We start from the raw sequence: 15,688 nt of genomic DNA on the forward strand, positions 1-15,688 counted from the left end.
ACGAGGAACGCGCGCGGTCGGAAAGAAAAATGAGGAAACCCACCCTCTCACGACCCTCCTCTTCTCACGCTCGATCTGGCGCATCGGCTACGTTTTAAGGATCAAAAGGATCCGGCCGGATCGATATTTCCAAAAGTTGGGTAAATCGAGAGATATCGCGCCCGTCGGAGGATCCCGTCGAAAAGGGGAGAAACTGAGGGCTCAAGAGCGCGAAAATCCTTTCTCGGCGGCTCGCCTCAGATCTTCACCGCGAAGTGGTGGATTTCAAAGGGCCGGCCGGCTTCTTACGAAACAACCGTGAAATGGGGCGCACGCTTCAGCAAGATTTCGGTGTGGCCGAAACGATGGTCAGAAGCGCTCGAAAGCGCACTAAATAGTCGCTGATGCGCGTGAGAAAATACAAATTTGCGTGAAAAGAAGAAAGTTTTATTACAATCTTAGATAGAGAGTCAGCGTTATATTTATGTTAAAAGATAATTAAAGTTGTTGCAGCCAATTTTAGTTTATTAATTAGTCGGTTTTTGCTTGGCGTAATTATTTTTAAATGCGCGTGTAATCGTGTAATAGAAAATTTATTAATATCTTGCAGATATAAAATAATGAGAGTGGACATAGCCATCCAAGCGAGTAAAAGCTTTTTTTGTCGATCATTTAGAAATACCCGATCGGGTAGTGGATAGCGATTTAATTAACTTCTTGCTTACTCGCTGGACGGACGTGGATGAAATTTAAACTCGTTGGCAGATGATTCAATAGACGGAATGGACAACCGGACAAACTAGCGGACGATTACCCATCTTCTCTTGTTACTTAGCTTCAAGTAATTAGAAGGTTAAAACACGTTTAAGTGTTCCAAATGGGTCGCGCTTCTTTTATAAAAAATTTTGTTCTGCGTTATTTTCTTTTTTTTTCTCTATTTTTCTTCTTCATAAAATATTATATTATCTTGAATTTTATTATCAATTTACTTTTGCTTGTGCATGTAAAAGTGCGAATGCACGTATGAGAAAATGTAAGAAGAATAAATAATAATGTATTGATGCCGAATGACGATCTGTCATCGCATAAAAGTAGCGTGCAATTAGATTTTCGTTATCGATCACGTTATGATCGCCTAACTCGTCGCTTGCTCGTAAAAGACAGTTATCGTTCCATGCGCGGTGTGATTGTTATGAAATAATAATGTACAGGGTGGCGTTGGCGCGAGCAAGAAAGGGGCAAAGGGGTGAGATTCGTTGCTGGGGTTGACCGATCGCAATCAAAGCTCGAGCCGGTGTATACTGCGAGAGGGACACGTCACTTTTGTATTTCCGGCGGTGCTCAATATCCGTAACGGATTTGGATAGATAATGAACGATAATTAAAAACCTAAGCCGGAAATCTTCAGTCTATTTTATTATATTATATTCACCGGTGTAAAACCAAATGTTCTAGAATTAAATTTAAGTGAGAAAATAAAAAATAAATTTTAAATATAAAAATATTAACATAATAATATTATTTTATATTAAAATTATTAAGAAAAAAAAAGCATTATCTAACTTAATAACAAATTTCATAATATATAGAATATTGTTCTTTTTTAAGACATTAATTACTATTTAATAAATGAAATAAAGATCACACGTTACGACTTTTTAGAAATAATAAATGTAATACTTTAAAACGGACGAGTGAAGTTCGTAATAGTGCTCACGTTTATTATAGCTCTTCATTCTTTTTTTAATTGTTTTTTTTTATAAGCCCCGTAATTCAAGTGTCAGCTGCGTGACAATGTCGCAATTAAATCGAAAGCAATTGAACCAACAAATTTAGCTGATCTCTGCCGACCTCGTTACAACTTCCCTCGAGAATTGCCTGAAGGATGACTCGCGCAAAGGACGGGCGCGAAATTTCGTCGTCTCACCCCGCCTGCATAACTCATCGCATGAACTGCGCGAAGTGCATCAAAATAAGAACCACTGCCATTCGTACGTACGACACGAAAATACGGACAGATGGCTCGCTCGATCCCTACACTAGTGATGGTGAACGCATAGTGGTTGTGACGATGTTGCTGATCGCGCACACATTAGCATGGCTGCATACGGGGTGTTTGAAAATCTTGAGTGCAACCCGGAAACAATCGTTATATTTACGTAAAAAGAAAAAAATAATTTTTTTTTTAATACAATTAAATTTTTATAAGCTTTTAAATATAAGATCTCTCTACAGCTTCAGAATTACGGTTCTTTAAAGCCAATATTTCTATTTTTATTGATCCGTGAAATTACAACTTTCTTTAATAAATCTTTTAGAAATCAGCGGTGCTTTTACTGCAATTTCTCTCACATCCATAAATTCATGCAAATCTTTATATCTTTTATCATGCGACTTATGGAGACGCGCGCTAGAAAGAGTTTTTTTTCTGTAAACAATTTCTTTTTTCTTTTCATATCGTTAATTTCTCGAGCACCCCGTACACGCTGCAACGAGTCTTCAGCGAATTCGCTTCGTGTAGACGACGACGTGCATACACATGCACACACATACCCGCTAAACAATAGTTAAATCAGGACGAGGGGCGACCAAGGGCGCTGTGGGTGTTTAATGAGCTGCCAGCTAGTGACTGAAGGGGGATGACGAAAGGGGGTCCCGCAGGGGGAGTCTCTGAATTCAGGATTTCGTGGTACCCGACCTGACGGGTGCGACGAGGACGGGATCCACGTGGGGCACGAGCTACCACTTGACTGCTTACGGGACCAGCACCGTGTAAAGTGTAGGAATAACATTGAATATGTTAAAAAGGATCTTAATTCGCGACGCACCTTCGTCACTTTTCATTTTCGGAGTTTACTCGATCGACCGAAATTCACGATGTGTCGTTCGATTAAAAGTATAATAAAAAAAAAAAAAAATAAAGTATAAAAATTCTTCGATAACTTTCTTTATCAGAAGGTTCTTAACGCAAACGATTGACGCGTTAGAAATATTTTTCTTTCATATCTTCATGCTATTTTACTTATGTGTCGATCGGATTTTATGCTCAACTGATCGCTGATTTCTAGCGGTTGTTCCGCTATTCAAGAAAACAACATTCCCGTGAAATAAAACTAGTAGCTTCTTCCCGCTAAATCTCTTTTATGAAAGGGCCGATGTATGATATTAAATTACTAATTTGCTGACAGTAGTTAGCGATTTCTAAACGAAGGGCTACGTTTGGTTACTATATTAAATTACTATTTGCGGACGATTTGAACAGTTAGGTAAAATCGCTCTACGGTTCGATAATTGGCCAGGAATTGAAAAGGAAACTCTATCCATCATCTATACAGGTAAATCTTTTAAAAATGATTTTCGGATCACGTATGACTGTAAATTGCTACGGAAAACAAGTTATATAAAACATTCTCATTAGAATATTATTTATAAATATCAGAAGAATATTGATTAAATTACAGTTTAATAATATAAAAAATATAATGAAGTCGAGCGTAAGAAAGATAAATGTACATTTGTTTCAATGAGTCTACTAAGCTTCATTTTAGTAGGATTTAAATGGACTGCCTTTTTTCCGAACCCCTCTGATTCAAATAAAACTCGCGCTGATAGAAGGCGAGAGATCAAACTTACTTTCAGCGCATGTAATCCTGCATAATCTCGATCCTACCAGCCCAATAAAACGCAATGCTTCTAACTTGCTTCACAATAAGGCTAAATCAATGATTTGTTCGACGGGACTTAATCCCGGTTTTACATGTGATTAAAGTACGAGCTGAAGAAGTGTTAAGACGGCTGATGCTATTACTACAAAAATACGCTGCATATCTAAACCCGAAGCTAGTTTTATAAAAAAATATTTAAGTATTATTTTCGTCTGGTAAAATATGCATTTTGAATTCTCGACAATTATACTTCAAACTAATTTGTTCAAGATCGATCGATGTCATCGTTACCGTCGTGATAGTCACGATACATCGCCGATGTCCGACGTCGAGGGTGGCAATCGGGCTTATCTGCGATCGGTCTCTCGCGATCGAGAATCTCGCTGTTAAACCTAAGGCAAAGCAACCCACGTCACTCTAGGATGAATGCCCGGCTGGGTCGGGCATTCTTCAAGTAAATTATAGTCTTGAATGGGTGGCTCGACGGGGGGTTGGTTGGCACGCGCACCACTGGGGTACACCTGCCCCCCGTAGACATCTGTCCCCCTGCGAGTCTAGCGTTGAAGTCAAACTGTGGGGTACGTACAGCACGGGTACGCGCGTGAATATGTGCGTATGTTTGTACGTGGCAATGCCCCCTTTTTCTCTTTCTCTCTTTTTCATGACGATTCTCTGTCATCGGCTTGACGCTTTGCAAAACCGTCAATTTTTCACGACACCGATAATTAGAACGGTAGAATAACGGCTGCTGAACAACGGTCTCGAAATTATTCTTCAAGTATTTATTATAAAATGCGCAAAATAATATTTTAAGCCTTGCTTGAATTTTTTTTTTCTCTCTCGTTTTATGTAATAAAATAAAATATTTTTATTTTGGAATCGTAAATGCTGTTTCAATAAATGAACTACAATGTCGATGCATAAACGCGCTACAATTCGTAATATGCTTCTTTCCTCAGAATTTTATTTATTCAGCAATGCATTATGCGAGACGAGGGTGCTTTCGTTAATCCGCGGTCCATTCTAATTAATATCGAGATTCTCGATCATGGGGACGACCGATCAGCCGTAGCTCAAATAAGGCTTTCCATATTTTAGCACGAGCGAATCACCGCGAATAGAGAAAGCGTGGTGTGTCAGAGCCGGTCGCACAACGTGGTAACGTAACCGGTATTGTTCGCGGTTTTACTACAAAGGCCTGCAAATGCCGACTTGCAATGGAAAACCGGCCACCCTGCACACGACGCGTCTAAACAGATGCGGAAATACGATGCTTACTGTATTTTCCTCCGTCGTATGAGTAAACGCGTTTGTATTTCAACAAATAAGTATATCGAAACCAGAGACACCGCAATGGAGGCGTTAAAATAAAAATTAAACCTGGTTTCATTAAAAAAAAAAAAAAAATTATTTTATTAAATAACCGTATTGATATAAGTGATACTCGAAATCACTTCTGCTAAATTAGAGATGTCAAACTTATTGTCATGGAAGCTGATTTCCAAAATTTGTTAATCTGTACAGTTTTGATTGGGAACGGCCTACAGACTCGCGAGACGAATTAAATCTGTGACGCAGAGACGAATTGCGTTTCTAGAACTCCGGTCTTCAAACGCTACTCCGGCCATTAATCTTCGATTAAGTGCTCAACGATCGGTCAAGGTAATTTAACGAGTTTTCCTGAATTAGGAAAGAACCGACCCACCCTCCCCATGGTCGTAGCTCCGTACCCTCGCGTTACCGTACGGCTTTCTGTGTTTCCATAGGGGAACCATCGTCTCTGTCAACCACCAGTATGTCACCGTACAGACCAGCGCGCCGGTACAATGAGGGCCGTGGCGATCGATATGTGCACTCGACGAAAACGACCCAACGAAAGATCGATCGAAATGAAATCACTACGTTTGCAAAAAAAAAAAAAAATAAAAAAATACGTTTAAGAAATAAATAAAGCATTACAAACGTGATCCATAACTTCCGCTTGTATCCGCGCTCACAGAATGTGTAAATTGAAAGAAATATATCTCACTTCGCAGTATAAAATAAATAATTAGAATTATGTTCTTTTAATTCCTCGTTATGCAAAAAAGACGTGGTTATTTTTAATTAAGTAAATAATTCAACAGATAACTCAATACTTAACGTCCGAAATATTTAGCGCTGTAACGGGAAATCTTAAAAAAGTGTATATAAATTTGTTAAGAAAATATTAATGTGTAGAATAATTAAAAACAAGGTTTGTAGATAAAGTTTCAGCGTATTTAAAAAAATATATCGATAATGATAAGAAAGCATACGATGGAGGAAGAGACCCTCGTTGCGTTTATAGATTATTATCTTTTTTTTTTTTAAGTTACTAGATACATGGATAAAATGTAAGCTCTCGGCAAAAACTGGTTGAATCCCCCAAAATCCAACACCTTTGTGGATGCTGGCCGTCTGTCGTATGCGCTATGCACACATTGATATATCGTCTATATAATGGCACCATTGAGGCATTACTATTATTGGCAAGATTTGGGGAAACGATCGAGCGTGCTAACGGATTCGTTGCAGCTTGCACGCTGTTTGCAAATAGATCTTGTATAGGAAATTATTGTTTGAGCAGTGGTCTTGATTGATCAGTACGTCTGTATCAAACTCTACATAAATTAAAATAAATAATTATAGAAACCTAAATATATCATAGTAATAAATTAATAAAGAGTAAAAAAATGAGTGATAATTTTTAATTCAATAAAAATCGTAATGGATTAATTATAAATCAATATTATTATAGCAAACGGGTAGATCTTGGAGACAAAGTAAAATTTTTTCAACGATTAACCAGGAAAATATTATCTTTCCATTTTGGACGCTCTGAAGAGCTGTTTTGACAGATCTTCTTTTGGTCGTACTGTGTTTGATCGAACGATCGAACTTGCCTATTTATTCTACTAACACTTGGCTGTTGCACTATAAGGGGATAGCCACTTGTTCTCGTTATGTAAATTGCTTTTCTCATCAAAATGCTTATGCATAATAATGAGCAAATAAAAAAGTTTGTTTGCGCGTTTACAAAAAAATTTTGTGAAAAGTATTTTAATTTTTTGTTATATAAATATTTGTATAGAATAGAATACGTGATAATGTCATTTTAACTGCAATATTATAAGAGAATAAAAGAATTAATTTTGGATTTTAGATGACCAGCTAATTGTGTAAATTGGTTATTTGACACTTACACTGATTCAAATCACAGTCACGTTTTTCATGTAATCTCACGGATTATATGGGTGAATATAACCTCAGACACAATTTGTGATACATCTGCTCTGTGGTAGCTTGGGCGCACAACGCGTGCTCTGGCACGTGCTCGCCCATTCTTAAGCTACCATTTCATTCCTGTAAAGTGGATCAGAGCATTTCGTTAGGAGAATGAATCTAAAAATTAAAGCCTCTAATTTTTCAATCTTCAATAAATTATTAAAAAAAAAATTTGACACGAATATAATATAAAACATATTTTTTTATAAATTCTATTTTTCCTCGTAATTATGAAGCTCCAAAAGTAAAATTCTTTATATTTTACTTTAAAACTTATGTAAATATGTTATAATTAGTACAATACATTTTTAATACAAAAATATTTTACAAAGAAGTTTATATAAAATATGTTTTTATTAATTATGCTTAAATTATATACAATATATTCCCTGATTCAGCAGTTGCGTATTATAATAAGAGCACTGGTGGGTATTATACATATAATTTAAATTAAATTAAAAATTAATATATATATATATCTATTTTAAAATAACTGAACAAAAATGAGATCGAGCACTCGAGATCGAAAACTAAAAATATTGTTGACTAGAACAAAAGGAACGCAGATATGTATAGTATCCGTATGATATCTGGAAAGGTAAGTAAAAGCGATTTGATTGAATAAAAGATTCTACATCCTAAATAGAAGCGACTCATTTCGAATAAAATACTCTCTTATAAAGTAGTTAACGATAATCATAGCACTGTTTTTTTCTCTTTTTACAATCACGTCAGCTCTTTGGGAAAAAAAACATTCTTCAGCTGTAATTACCTTTTTTTTTTCTTTTTTTTTTAAATTAATTTTGTGATTATATTATCCAAAAAAAATTCCTGCGTCTCTTTAATTACTTGTAACAGATTAGACGAAGAGACTGGGCTGAGTCTGTGGATAAAAATAATCAACGCTGAAGAAATCGGCTCGGCTCGAGCCATTAGAATTAATCTGCACTCCATCGACGCTTAAAGACACTGATACATGTTATTGTGATGAGCCATGTGATGATGAGGCGGCGGAGCCAACTGATGCTGAGGACGATGGACTTGGTACATTCTCTGGTCATAGCAAGGCTGATATTGCATCGGCGGGCTTATACTCTGATCGCTGTAGCAATCGTATTCCTGCCATTCCGGCGCAACGAATCGTTCCTGGGGTGGATAAGGAAATCCCGCGGTATGTTGCGGTCCGAGTCTCTTTTGAGCCGCGACGGCGCAGCTTCCGGTTGACGAAGTAATCATGTTGCCGTTCTCAGTGATGCTGACGGTAACGTTGCCGACGTTTACCGTGATTTCACCGTTTTCGGCGTTGCCCAAGGTTTGCGACAGCGCCCAGATGTAATTGTGTGCGAAACGAAGCGTTTCAATTTTCGTGAGCTTCGTGTCCTCAGGGAACGTCGGAAGGGCCATTCTTAGACGTTCCAGGGCATCGTTCAGAGTATGCATTCTGTGACGCTCGCGGTCGTTCGCCTTTATTCGCCGGTTCCTCTTTAATCTCAGCACCTATTTGCAGAATGGACATTGAAAGAAGGTATCCCTCCTGATTTCCAAGAGAATTATTCTGAGAGTATAAGCTTCAAGCAAGCAAAGGGCAAACAAATCAAAACTTGGTTGGATAAATAAGAGACATAATTGGTAGACAAATAGCTTAAGAGTACCTAAAAGGTATCTTGATTTTTCTATGTGTTTTTAAATAAATTTTTAATACTTTAAATTAATTTTTGCAATAATGCAATTTTCTATAAAAATGAATTAAATATTGAAAGACATTGATTAATTTGTGTACCTGCGTGGGACTTTTGCAACGAGTGTTCCGCGTTTTTTTACGTTTCTCTTCTTTAGCTGGAGGGAACAATGTATCGGCTGGTATTTCGTGTTTTGGCGACTCAAAGCTAACGTCAAAGCCAGAATCGGAAGAACTCGAAAGTTCATCAAAGCCTCCCTCACTACAGAATGAGTACTCCGACGACATCGTCGTATCTTGCTATAACGCAAAGCGACAAAGTAACTTTATACTAATGCTTTTTGTATTTATTGCGTGTATGAAAATTATTTAAATTGAATTTACATCTTCGAAAATCTTGATAAAACCAATCTTTTCTTTTTCTGTTTAGAAGCTTAATTAAAAAAAATTTACAAAACATATTTTTACGTACCATGTCAAAATCCAAAGCTGCTGATCGCCAATAATCTTCAATTCTTTTTCTTCAATTTTATAAATTATTGGCAAAGTAAATTTTCTAAAACGGCACACAGCACGAAATAAAAATTACACTCCCGGAAAATAAAGGCGAACATAAATGTAAATTCGCGCAACGACGAAGCGACGGTCGAAACGAGAAAATAAGAATTCACCGACGAGCGGACTAGGCGGGGTACAATTTGGTACTGTGCATGTGGCAAGGGGCTCTTAGAACATATATACCGTCCCGGGGGTATTTCGTCCCCTCCACGAACTTAGGGCCACCGTGAGGCTCTATGGGGCACCGAGAGAGTTCACCCCATAATCACCATAGAGGGGTACGTCTAGCGTTCTCCCCGCTCCTCCTCTGTATGCATTAGACGCGTGCCACGGCGATGTAGCCGCCTTGTTAGAAGATTAGAGGTTTTTAGGACGATTACACCACTTTCAGATTACGGTATATAAACGGTCCCCGAATTGACAATCAATTTTTACCTGCGTTTTCGGCGCACCAATTTTGCAAAATTGAAATATACAAATTTTTAAGAGTACGAAGATCAAAGTTAAAATTTACATAATGAAAATTGTTATCGAAGAAAAATCTTGAATCTTGGATCTCTGTATGTTAAATACATATACATATATTTTATTTTAAGTTAAAAATTAAATAAGAAAAAAAAAATTGTTTTACTAAGAATGAAAAGAGTTGAATCGTTAATGCTACAAAGAAATGACTGTATGAATATTATTCTTAATATTTTATTTTTTTACGACGTTTCGAATACCGCTGGTCTATAAGGTACAACGGGTTATCCACGAGCAGGCGTTTTTTATCTTAGAAATGAGTGAACAAAAATTTATTTTAAGAAAACAATCTTTTACGTATAACTAATTAACATAATGGTATTATATAAATTACGAAATTTTTTTAACTAATATTTTTAATTAAATATTGTATTATTTAAGTACGTTTAAATTACGACACGAAAAATATACATATATTTATATTACTTACAATAGAGCTTTTCGTAAAAGATCGTGGTTTTATAGTTATCTCATGCCTACCCACAACATACGATTAAAAATAAGTTGCGGGTAATCTAATAAAATCAACGATGACCATATGTCATATGTGCTAATCAGCAGATAATGTCAGATATATCACTATAGAAACCAGTACCGCGTTAGCGGGATACTCAAGGAAAAACTTTAACGCGTAAAATTACGACATATTGCAAAAATAGCTCTCTCTATAACTGCGATAACTCCATTATTTTAAAAATAAAATATCAATTATTTTTTTTATCCTCAAATTTAACCGAATTATCCTATATTTATTTAAAAAATAAAAAAAGAGTTTATCTTACTTTTGTTTTGTTAGAACTATCAATTAAGCCAATTAGAAAAATAAAACGAGAAACCAACTCACATATGAAGACAACTGATATTGTGCAATGATATAAATTAATTAAATGTTATACTGTGCTATAACGTCAAGAAAACTATGCATGCTTATTAAAAGACACTATCAGAAATCTTATCTTAAGATATCTTATATACCTAATACCGCAGAATATTAGTATGCATAGAGATCGATAAAATCAAGGGCGCTGATCAATGAGACTTGTACAAAGTATTAGTTTTTATCAATCAGGGTATCGTTAATTTTTTAACACGTGTTTCGGAATGGCCGTTTTCCTACCACATGCAGGCGTGATATCAGTGAATTCTCGGATTTGATTCTTGACCGTATGCGATGAATAATATAAGACCGGCGCCTATACACTTCGGGAATAAAAAATATCCAGAACACGTGTCGTCTGTTTGCACGAGGCTTCGTGTTATCGAAGGATATACACGTATATTTTGAGTGTACTGTCAATAATTTCTCCTACCGAAATAAACAAATTTGCTTTTCTATGGTGATTACATGAATTTTTCATTTTAACTTTGATATTTCCGTTAAATCGCGTGCGAAACGACCAGATTGTAACACATGTCACTAGTAGGTCACTTGTAAATACTTTCATTTATTCGTACAATTCTCAAACATAGAAAGTGACGCCAAAAAAAAAAAAAAAAACTTGAGACATAGGAAGATACGTTACACGAATAACAAGTATCTTTGTCAAAATTAGGTTGAGTAGATTCTGATCCGTGATTTATGATTGCAGTACAAAATTTTAATAGTCAAATTTTAGCATTTGACAATAAAATGCTTTGGAAATTTTGCAGCCACGTTTGTTAATAAATTAAAAAAAAATGTCCTTATTAAAATTAACTACTATTGTTATTATCACCGGCCATCGCAAATTTTCATTGTTTTTTATAATTAATTAGTTGCAGAATATTAATAATCCACGATGTTAATCTATCGAGTTGTTAACTGTTTCTGTTCTACGTTAAAAAATATTATTTTATCATTCATTATCCTACTATTTATTGCACGGCTAAATACAATTACAAAAAGTTTATCTAAAATTTTGTTACGTCGGAAAACTGCTTGACTCATCGCGAAATCGCTTTTCGGCTATTCGGCTGCAATCTGATAACGAGCCACACGTAAGTTACGTGATTACTTTCGTCGCGCGTCGCGAACTCTTGCGCTAAATTTCTCTTGTGCCATAAACGGAAGATGGAGCGTTTAATACGGAGATATTACGGCACCGTTCGATCAATTTGCATAATTATAACGCTTCTAAGTAATTTTCCGGATGCATCGTGTGTTCATGAACGTTACACCTGATATAGGCACACTCGACCGACTTATGCACAGATCCACCTTCGACGTATCACACGCTATTCTTTCGATCACATTGCAACGGTTCAACGTCCTATTATTTACATATAAAAGAATCAATTTTCTCGGTGGTAATTAATTATCAGGCTGAAGTGTGTAAAATATAAACGTTTGAGATTGTTACGACAAAATAATTGGCAAAAACGACTTATATAATTTTTATGCTTGTCGCAAAGATTTAACTACAACGGATCGGAATGAAACCACTTTCTCTCGGTGAGGCTGCGTCAAGTTTCACGGGATACGCAAAAAGATGATCATATTTGTGCTTTATATTTATGGCCTTTTCTTACACGTATTTTTTTTTTTTTCTTTAGCAACGCTATTTTCGCACCCTTCGATGCGCCCCAACCCTTTTTACACTTTGAAAATTCGTAGCGTCGATAAAAGGCTGCCGTGAAATCGATGCCGTTGTCGACACATGTTCGATCGGCCGGCGAAAATATTGGAAATTACACGAAAGATTTGTCCCAGAGGCGTGCAAAATTGAAAATCAAATAAAAAAAAGGGGCGTGCGGTACGTCGATCGCTTTGCCCGAAACTGTCGAGCTCCGAAAAAGGGTTCGACGGCGATAAAAGCGATTCGCTCTGATTGGATAATTTATCGACGAAGTGCAATCAACGAAATCGTGCCAACTGGTTTCGCAGGTATCCGTGAAATATATTTTCGAACCAGGCAAGAGAGAAATCTTTGTAATTTTTTATATTTTACGTTATAGCGATATATTATTACGGTATATTTTAATTAATTATTATTAAAAATTATACGGTAATAATTTAGTTAATTATGATGTATCGGATCACTTATCCCACTGTATCAAACAATTAGCGAGTATCATATTATAATAATGTGAGGAAAATTGAATGGACTTATTACGGCACATCATGAAACTCATAAATAAACAGAAAGCTGTTATGTGCAGCTACATGAATGCAATTCGAAAGTAGTTCCGGAAAGGAAATTCATGTTCTTTATGAAATTGATCAGTCATTGGTCGTATCGATTCTATTTGACTTAGAGAAACTATAATTAGAGTTGTGGTAGCATTATTGAGTGCAAATAATAATACCGTAATAACACATTTATAATCAGCTATATCATTAGTCTGAGTTTTCCCTCAAAAGTGGCAGTAATTATATTTTAATATAAATATTTAAAAAAAACTCCTAATTTACAAGACTTTTTTTTTTTTTTTAAACGAAATTATGCCACAACGTGTTGTATCATAACAATTGTGATTAAAAAATAATTCTTATGTCGCACGATTTAATTCTTTTTATCGAATTTGTGCGAGTAAAAGCAAAGGCACGATAACTCACTTATCCTCGAAAATATTACGACAGAGATAATCCAACGAAATCGAGATTCTCAGGGCGATCGGTTCACCGATCGCGATTATTACATCGCCATGCCAATTCGAAAGGTCTCTTGCGTGTGAGAGGCGCGAGCGCACGTGAGAAGTGGGTTATCTAACTGACAACACCCTGTGCTTCATGTAGTTCACAAGAGTTTTCCCACAAGTCGTAACAGGACGCAAATGTCTACGGAGACCAGTTGCAAAAAGAAGAGAGGAAAGAATAAAAGAAAAGAGAGAAAGAGTGAAGAAGGAAAGAAGTCGGGAGATGATGCTGCCGGACGCGATCTCTCCCACGATGTATTCTTTTTCTTCCTAGTCTCACTAACATGTATAATTTATTATCGTACGAACGCAACGCGTTACGTGCCCTCCAGATTTCTGCGGTCTTCGCACACGAGATCCGCCAACACATTCGGAAATTAAAAATATATGAACGTATATAATTAATTTATTTCTAGGACTCTTCCCTCTCATTCTTTGCTGGATATGCCAGACGTCTCTAATTATATTTAATTGCAAGTTACGAAATGAGAACCCTATAATTGCTCAAGGTATGACTAACATGTAACGTGGCTTGATATTAATAAGCTAATTTGGGAACCGGACGGCTACAACGATATCTAACGTGGTTAAAATATATTTTACAATATTTTATCATAAAATTAATTGTTAATTCTAAATTAATTGCATTTTATGTCAGTCAACCGTTCGTTCAGTTGTATTTAAAATGATTTCCCGCGTACATCGAGGAACAATTGTCCGTTTACTATCGCGCGGTGGTTTCAACAGCGTGCTGTTGAAGCCGAGGCGCGTGCACTACGGTTCGAAGCCCAGAATCCGGTCCGCCCGATCCCCAGATAGCTTGGATAGGTCTTGATCAACACGTTGTCCCGGTTCTATACAGAGAAAAACAATCTCTGGTCGACTTTAGACGCTGGCATAGTACTCTATCGTCGAAGGTGGAGTCGCTCTGGACACAGCCTTCGCTAACTGTACAAATCCCCTTCTCTACTTTGTGTCCGCCGTAGCGAAGTCCTCCTCTGCCTGGCGGATTTTCTACCTTTCTCTCGTCGTTCTTATTCTCCGATCGCGCTACGATTCACGGATACCTCTTTTCCGCGTCCTTTTATCCCCACCGAATGAAAGAGCGAAGGAGGAAGAAAGAAAGAGAAAGAGAGAGAGAACGAGATGGAAAGAGTGGAAGAACGAGTAAAGAAAACGGAGAGGGATGGATCACGTCGAACCTTCGGTATGTTAACGTTGCTCCTTTACAGCCTGTACACGTTAAACGTTCACGAGAAAGACCTTTTGAACTATCTCCCTGACGAGATGGACGAGAACGAATAACTTGAAGATAAGCCTAAGCTCGAGTTACATTGCATCTAGATGCTATCTTTGAAATGCGATTTAATTTCCGACACTAATCTATGGTTCCGTTCCTTTTTACGACCTGCTTAAATTTAATAAAAATTTTAAGTACTTGTTGAAAAATGTATTTTGAAGAATTTTTTTTTATTTTTAATAATTGTTAATAAATAATATTTTTACACGTTAATTACGTATATTTGATAATACTGTAATATTATATTGTTTTTAAGAACCGCTTCTATGAGCAGCATTTTATTAATTGAATATTAAAATTAAAGCTGCTCTCAGAAATTAAGATTATAGATCCTTAAAGAAATAATTTAATTATTATAGATATGGATACTTCATTAAACAAAAATCACTTTCTCTAAAGAAATTTTCTCTTTATAATTATTGTTTTTCTCGTCGTACCTAAAGATAGAAATAATTTTATTTGAACGTGAATATACGATAAAAAAAAAAAAAGTTGCTTCCCTAATGATGCCTGAAGATTAATAAAGAACTCTATTGAAAGGTCACAACAACTTTAAGATTGCTCCTAGCAAACGAAATGTCAGGAAAACTGATGACGCAATTTCATTCTCATCATCGATTCGCTTCTCATTAGAGTCCCAATCTTCCGTCGTATTTCATTGCTGTCAAATCTTATGGTAATCAAATAAATTATTGCAATTTATCATAAATTGCACAAGAAATTATTGTCATATCCGTATTATAGAAAAGTTTAAATATTAATATAGAAATAATAATTATAGATTTATATTTTAATTTGCGGTCTCGCGAACTAATCAAACTTTTCTTTTTTTTGCAACCAATTTGTCGGATTTACTACCGAAGGTCGAATCAAATTGATTTCTAGGGTCATCCTGCAACGAGAGAAAAAAGATTCGCTGTTCAGGTCGTCGCCGTTCTCGACCGAGCTTTACCGAGTACAGACTATAGGCTCTCTTTCCTTCGAGGCGCGCGGCTCCTCTCACTCTTTCTCTCTTTTTCTCTCTCCATGCCTTCCATTCCTGTGGTGGAGGCCGCATACCTC

At 36.3% G+C, this 15,688-nt stretch overlaps 1 protein-coding gene across 1 annotated transcript; it reads right to left on the reverse strand.

The window, feature by feature from the left end:
• Positions 1 to 6,110: 6,110 nt before the first annotated feature.
• Positions 6,111 to 15,645, reverse strand: Tap (basic helix-loop-helix neural transcription factor TAP). The gene is made up of 2 exons (XM_070673550.1): positions 8,731 to 15,645; positions 6,111 to 8,447 (listed from the first exon to the last, which is right to left on the reverse strand). Exons 1-2 carry the CDS (start codon positions 8,914 to 8,916, stop codon positions 7,911 to 7,913), a joined length of 723 nt encoding a protein of 240 aa, XP_070529651.1. The 5' UTR covers positions 8,917 to 15,645; the 3' UTR covers positions 6,111 to 7,910.
• Between the last annotated feature and the right edge of the window lie 43 nt (positions 15,646 to 15,688).

Source organism: Cardiocondyla obscurior, linkage group LG29 (assembly GCF_019399895.1).
Source record: "Cardiocondyla obscurior isolate alpha-2009 linkage group LG29, Cobs3.1, whole genome shotgun sequence".
Lineage (NCBI taxonomy): Eukaryota > Metazoa > Arthropoda > Insecta > Hymenoptera > Formicidae > Cardiocondyla > Cardiocondyla obscurior.

Bases quoted from the DNA above. Each gene is read 5' to 3' on its own strand.
- Tap (XM_070673550.1), bottom strand. From the start codon at position 8,916: ATGTCGTCGGAGTACTCATTCTGTAGTGAGGGAGGCTTTGATGAACTT. The intron at 8,448-8,730 runs GTACACAAATTA...TTCTGCAAATAG, and splicing joins GTTGCAAAAGTCCCACGCAG to GTGCTGAGATTAAAGAGGAA.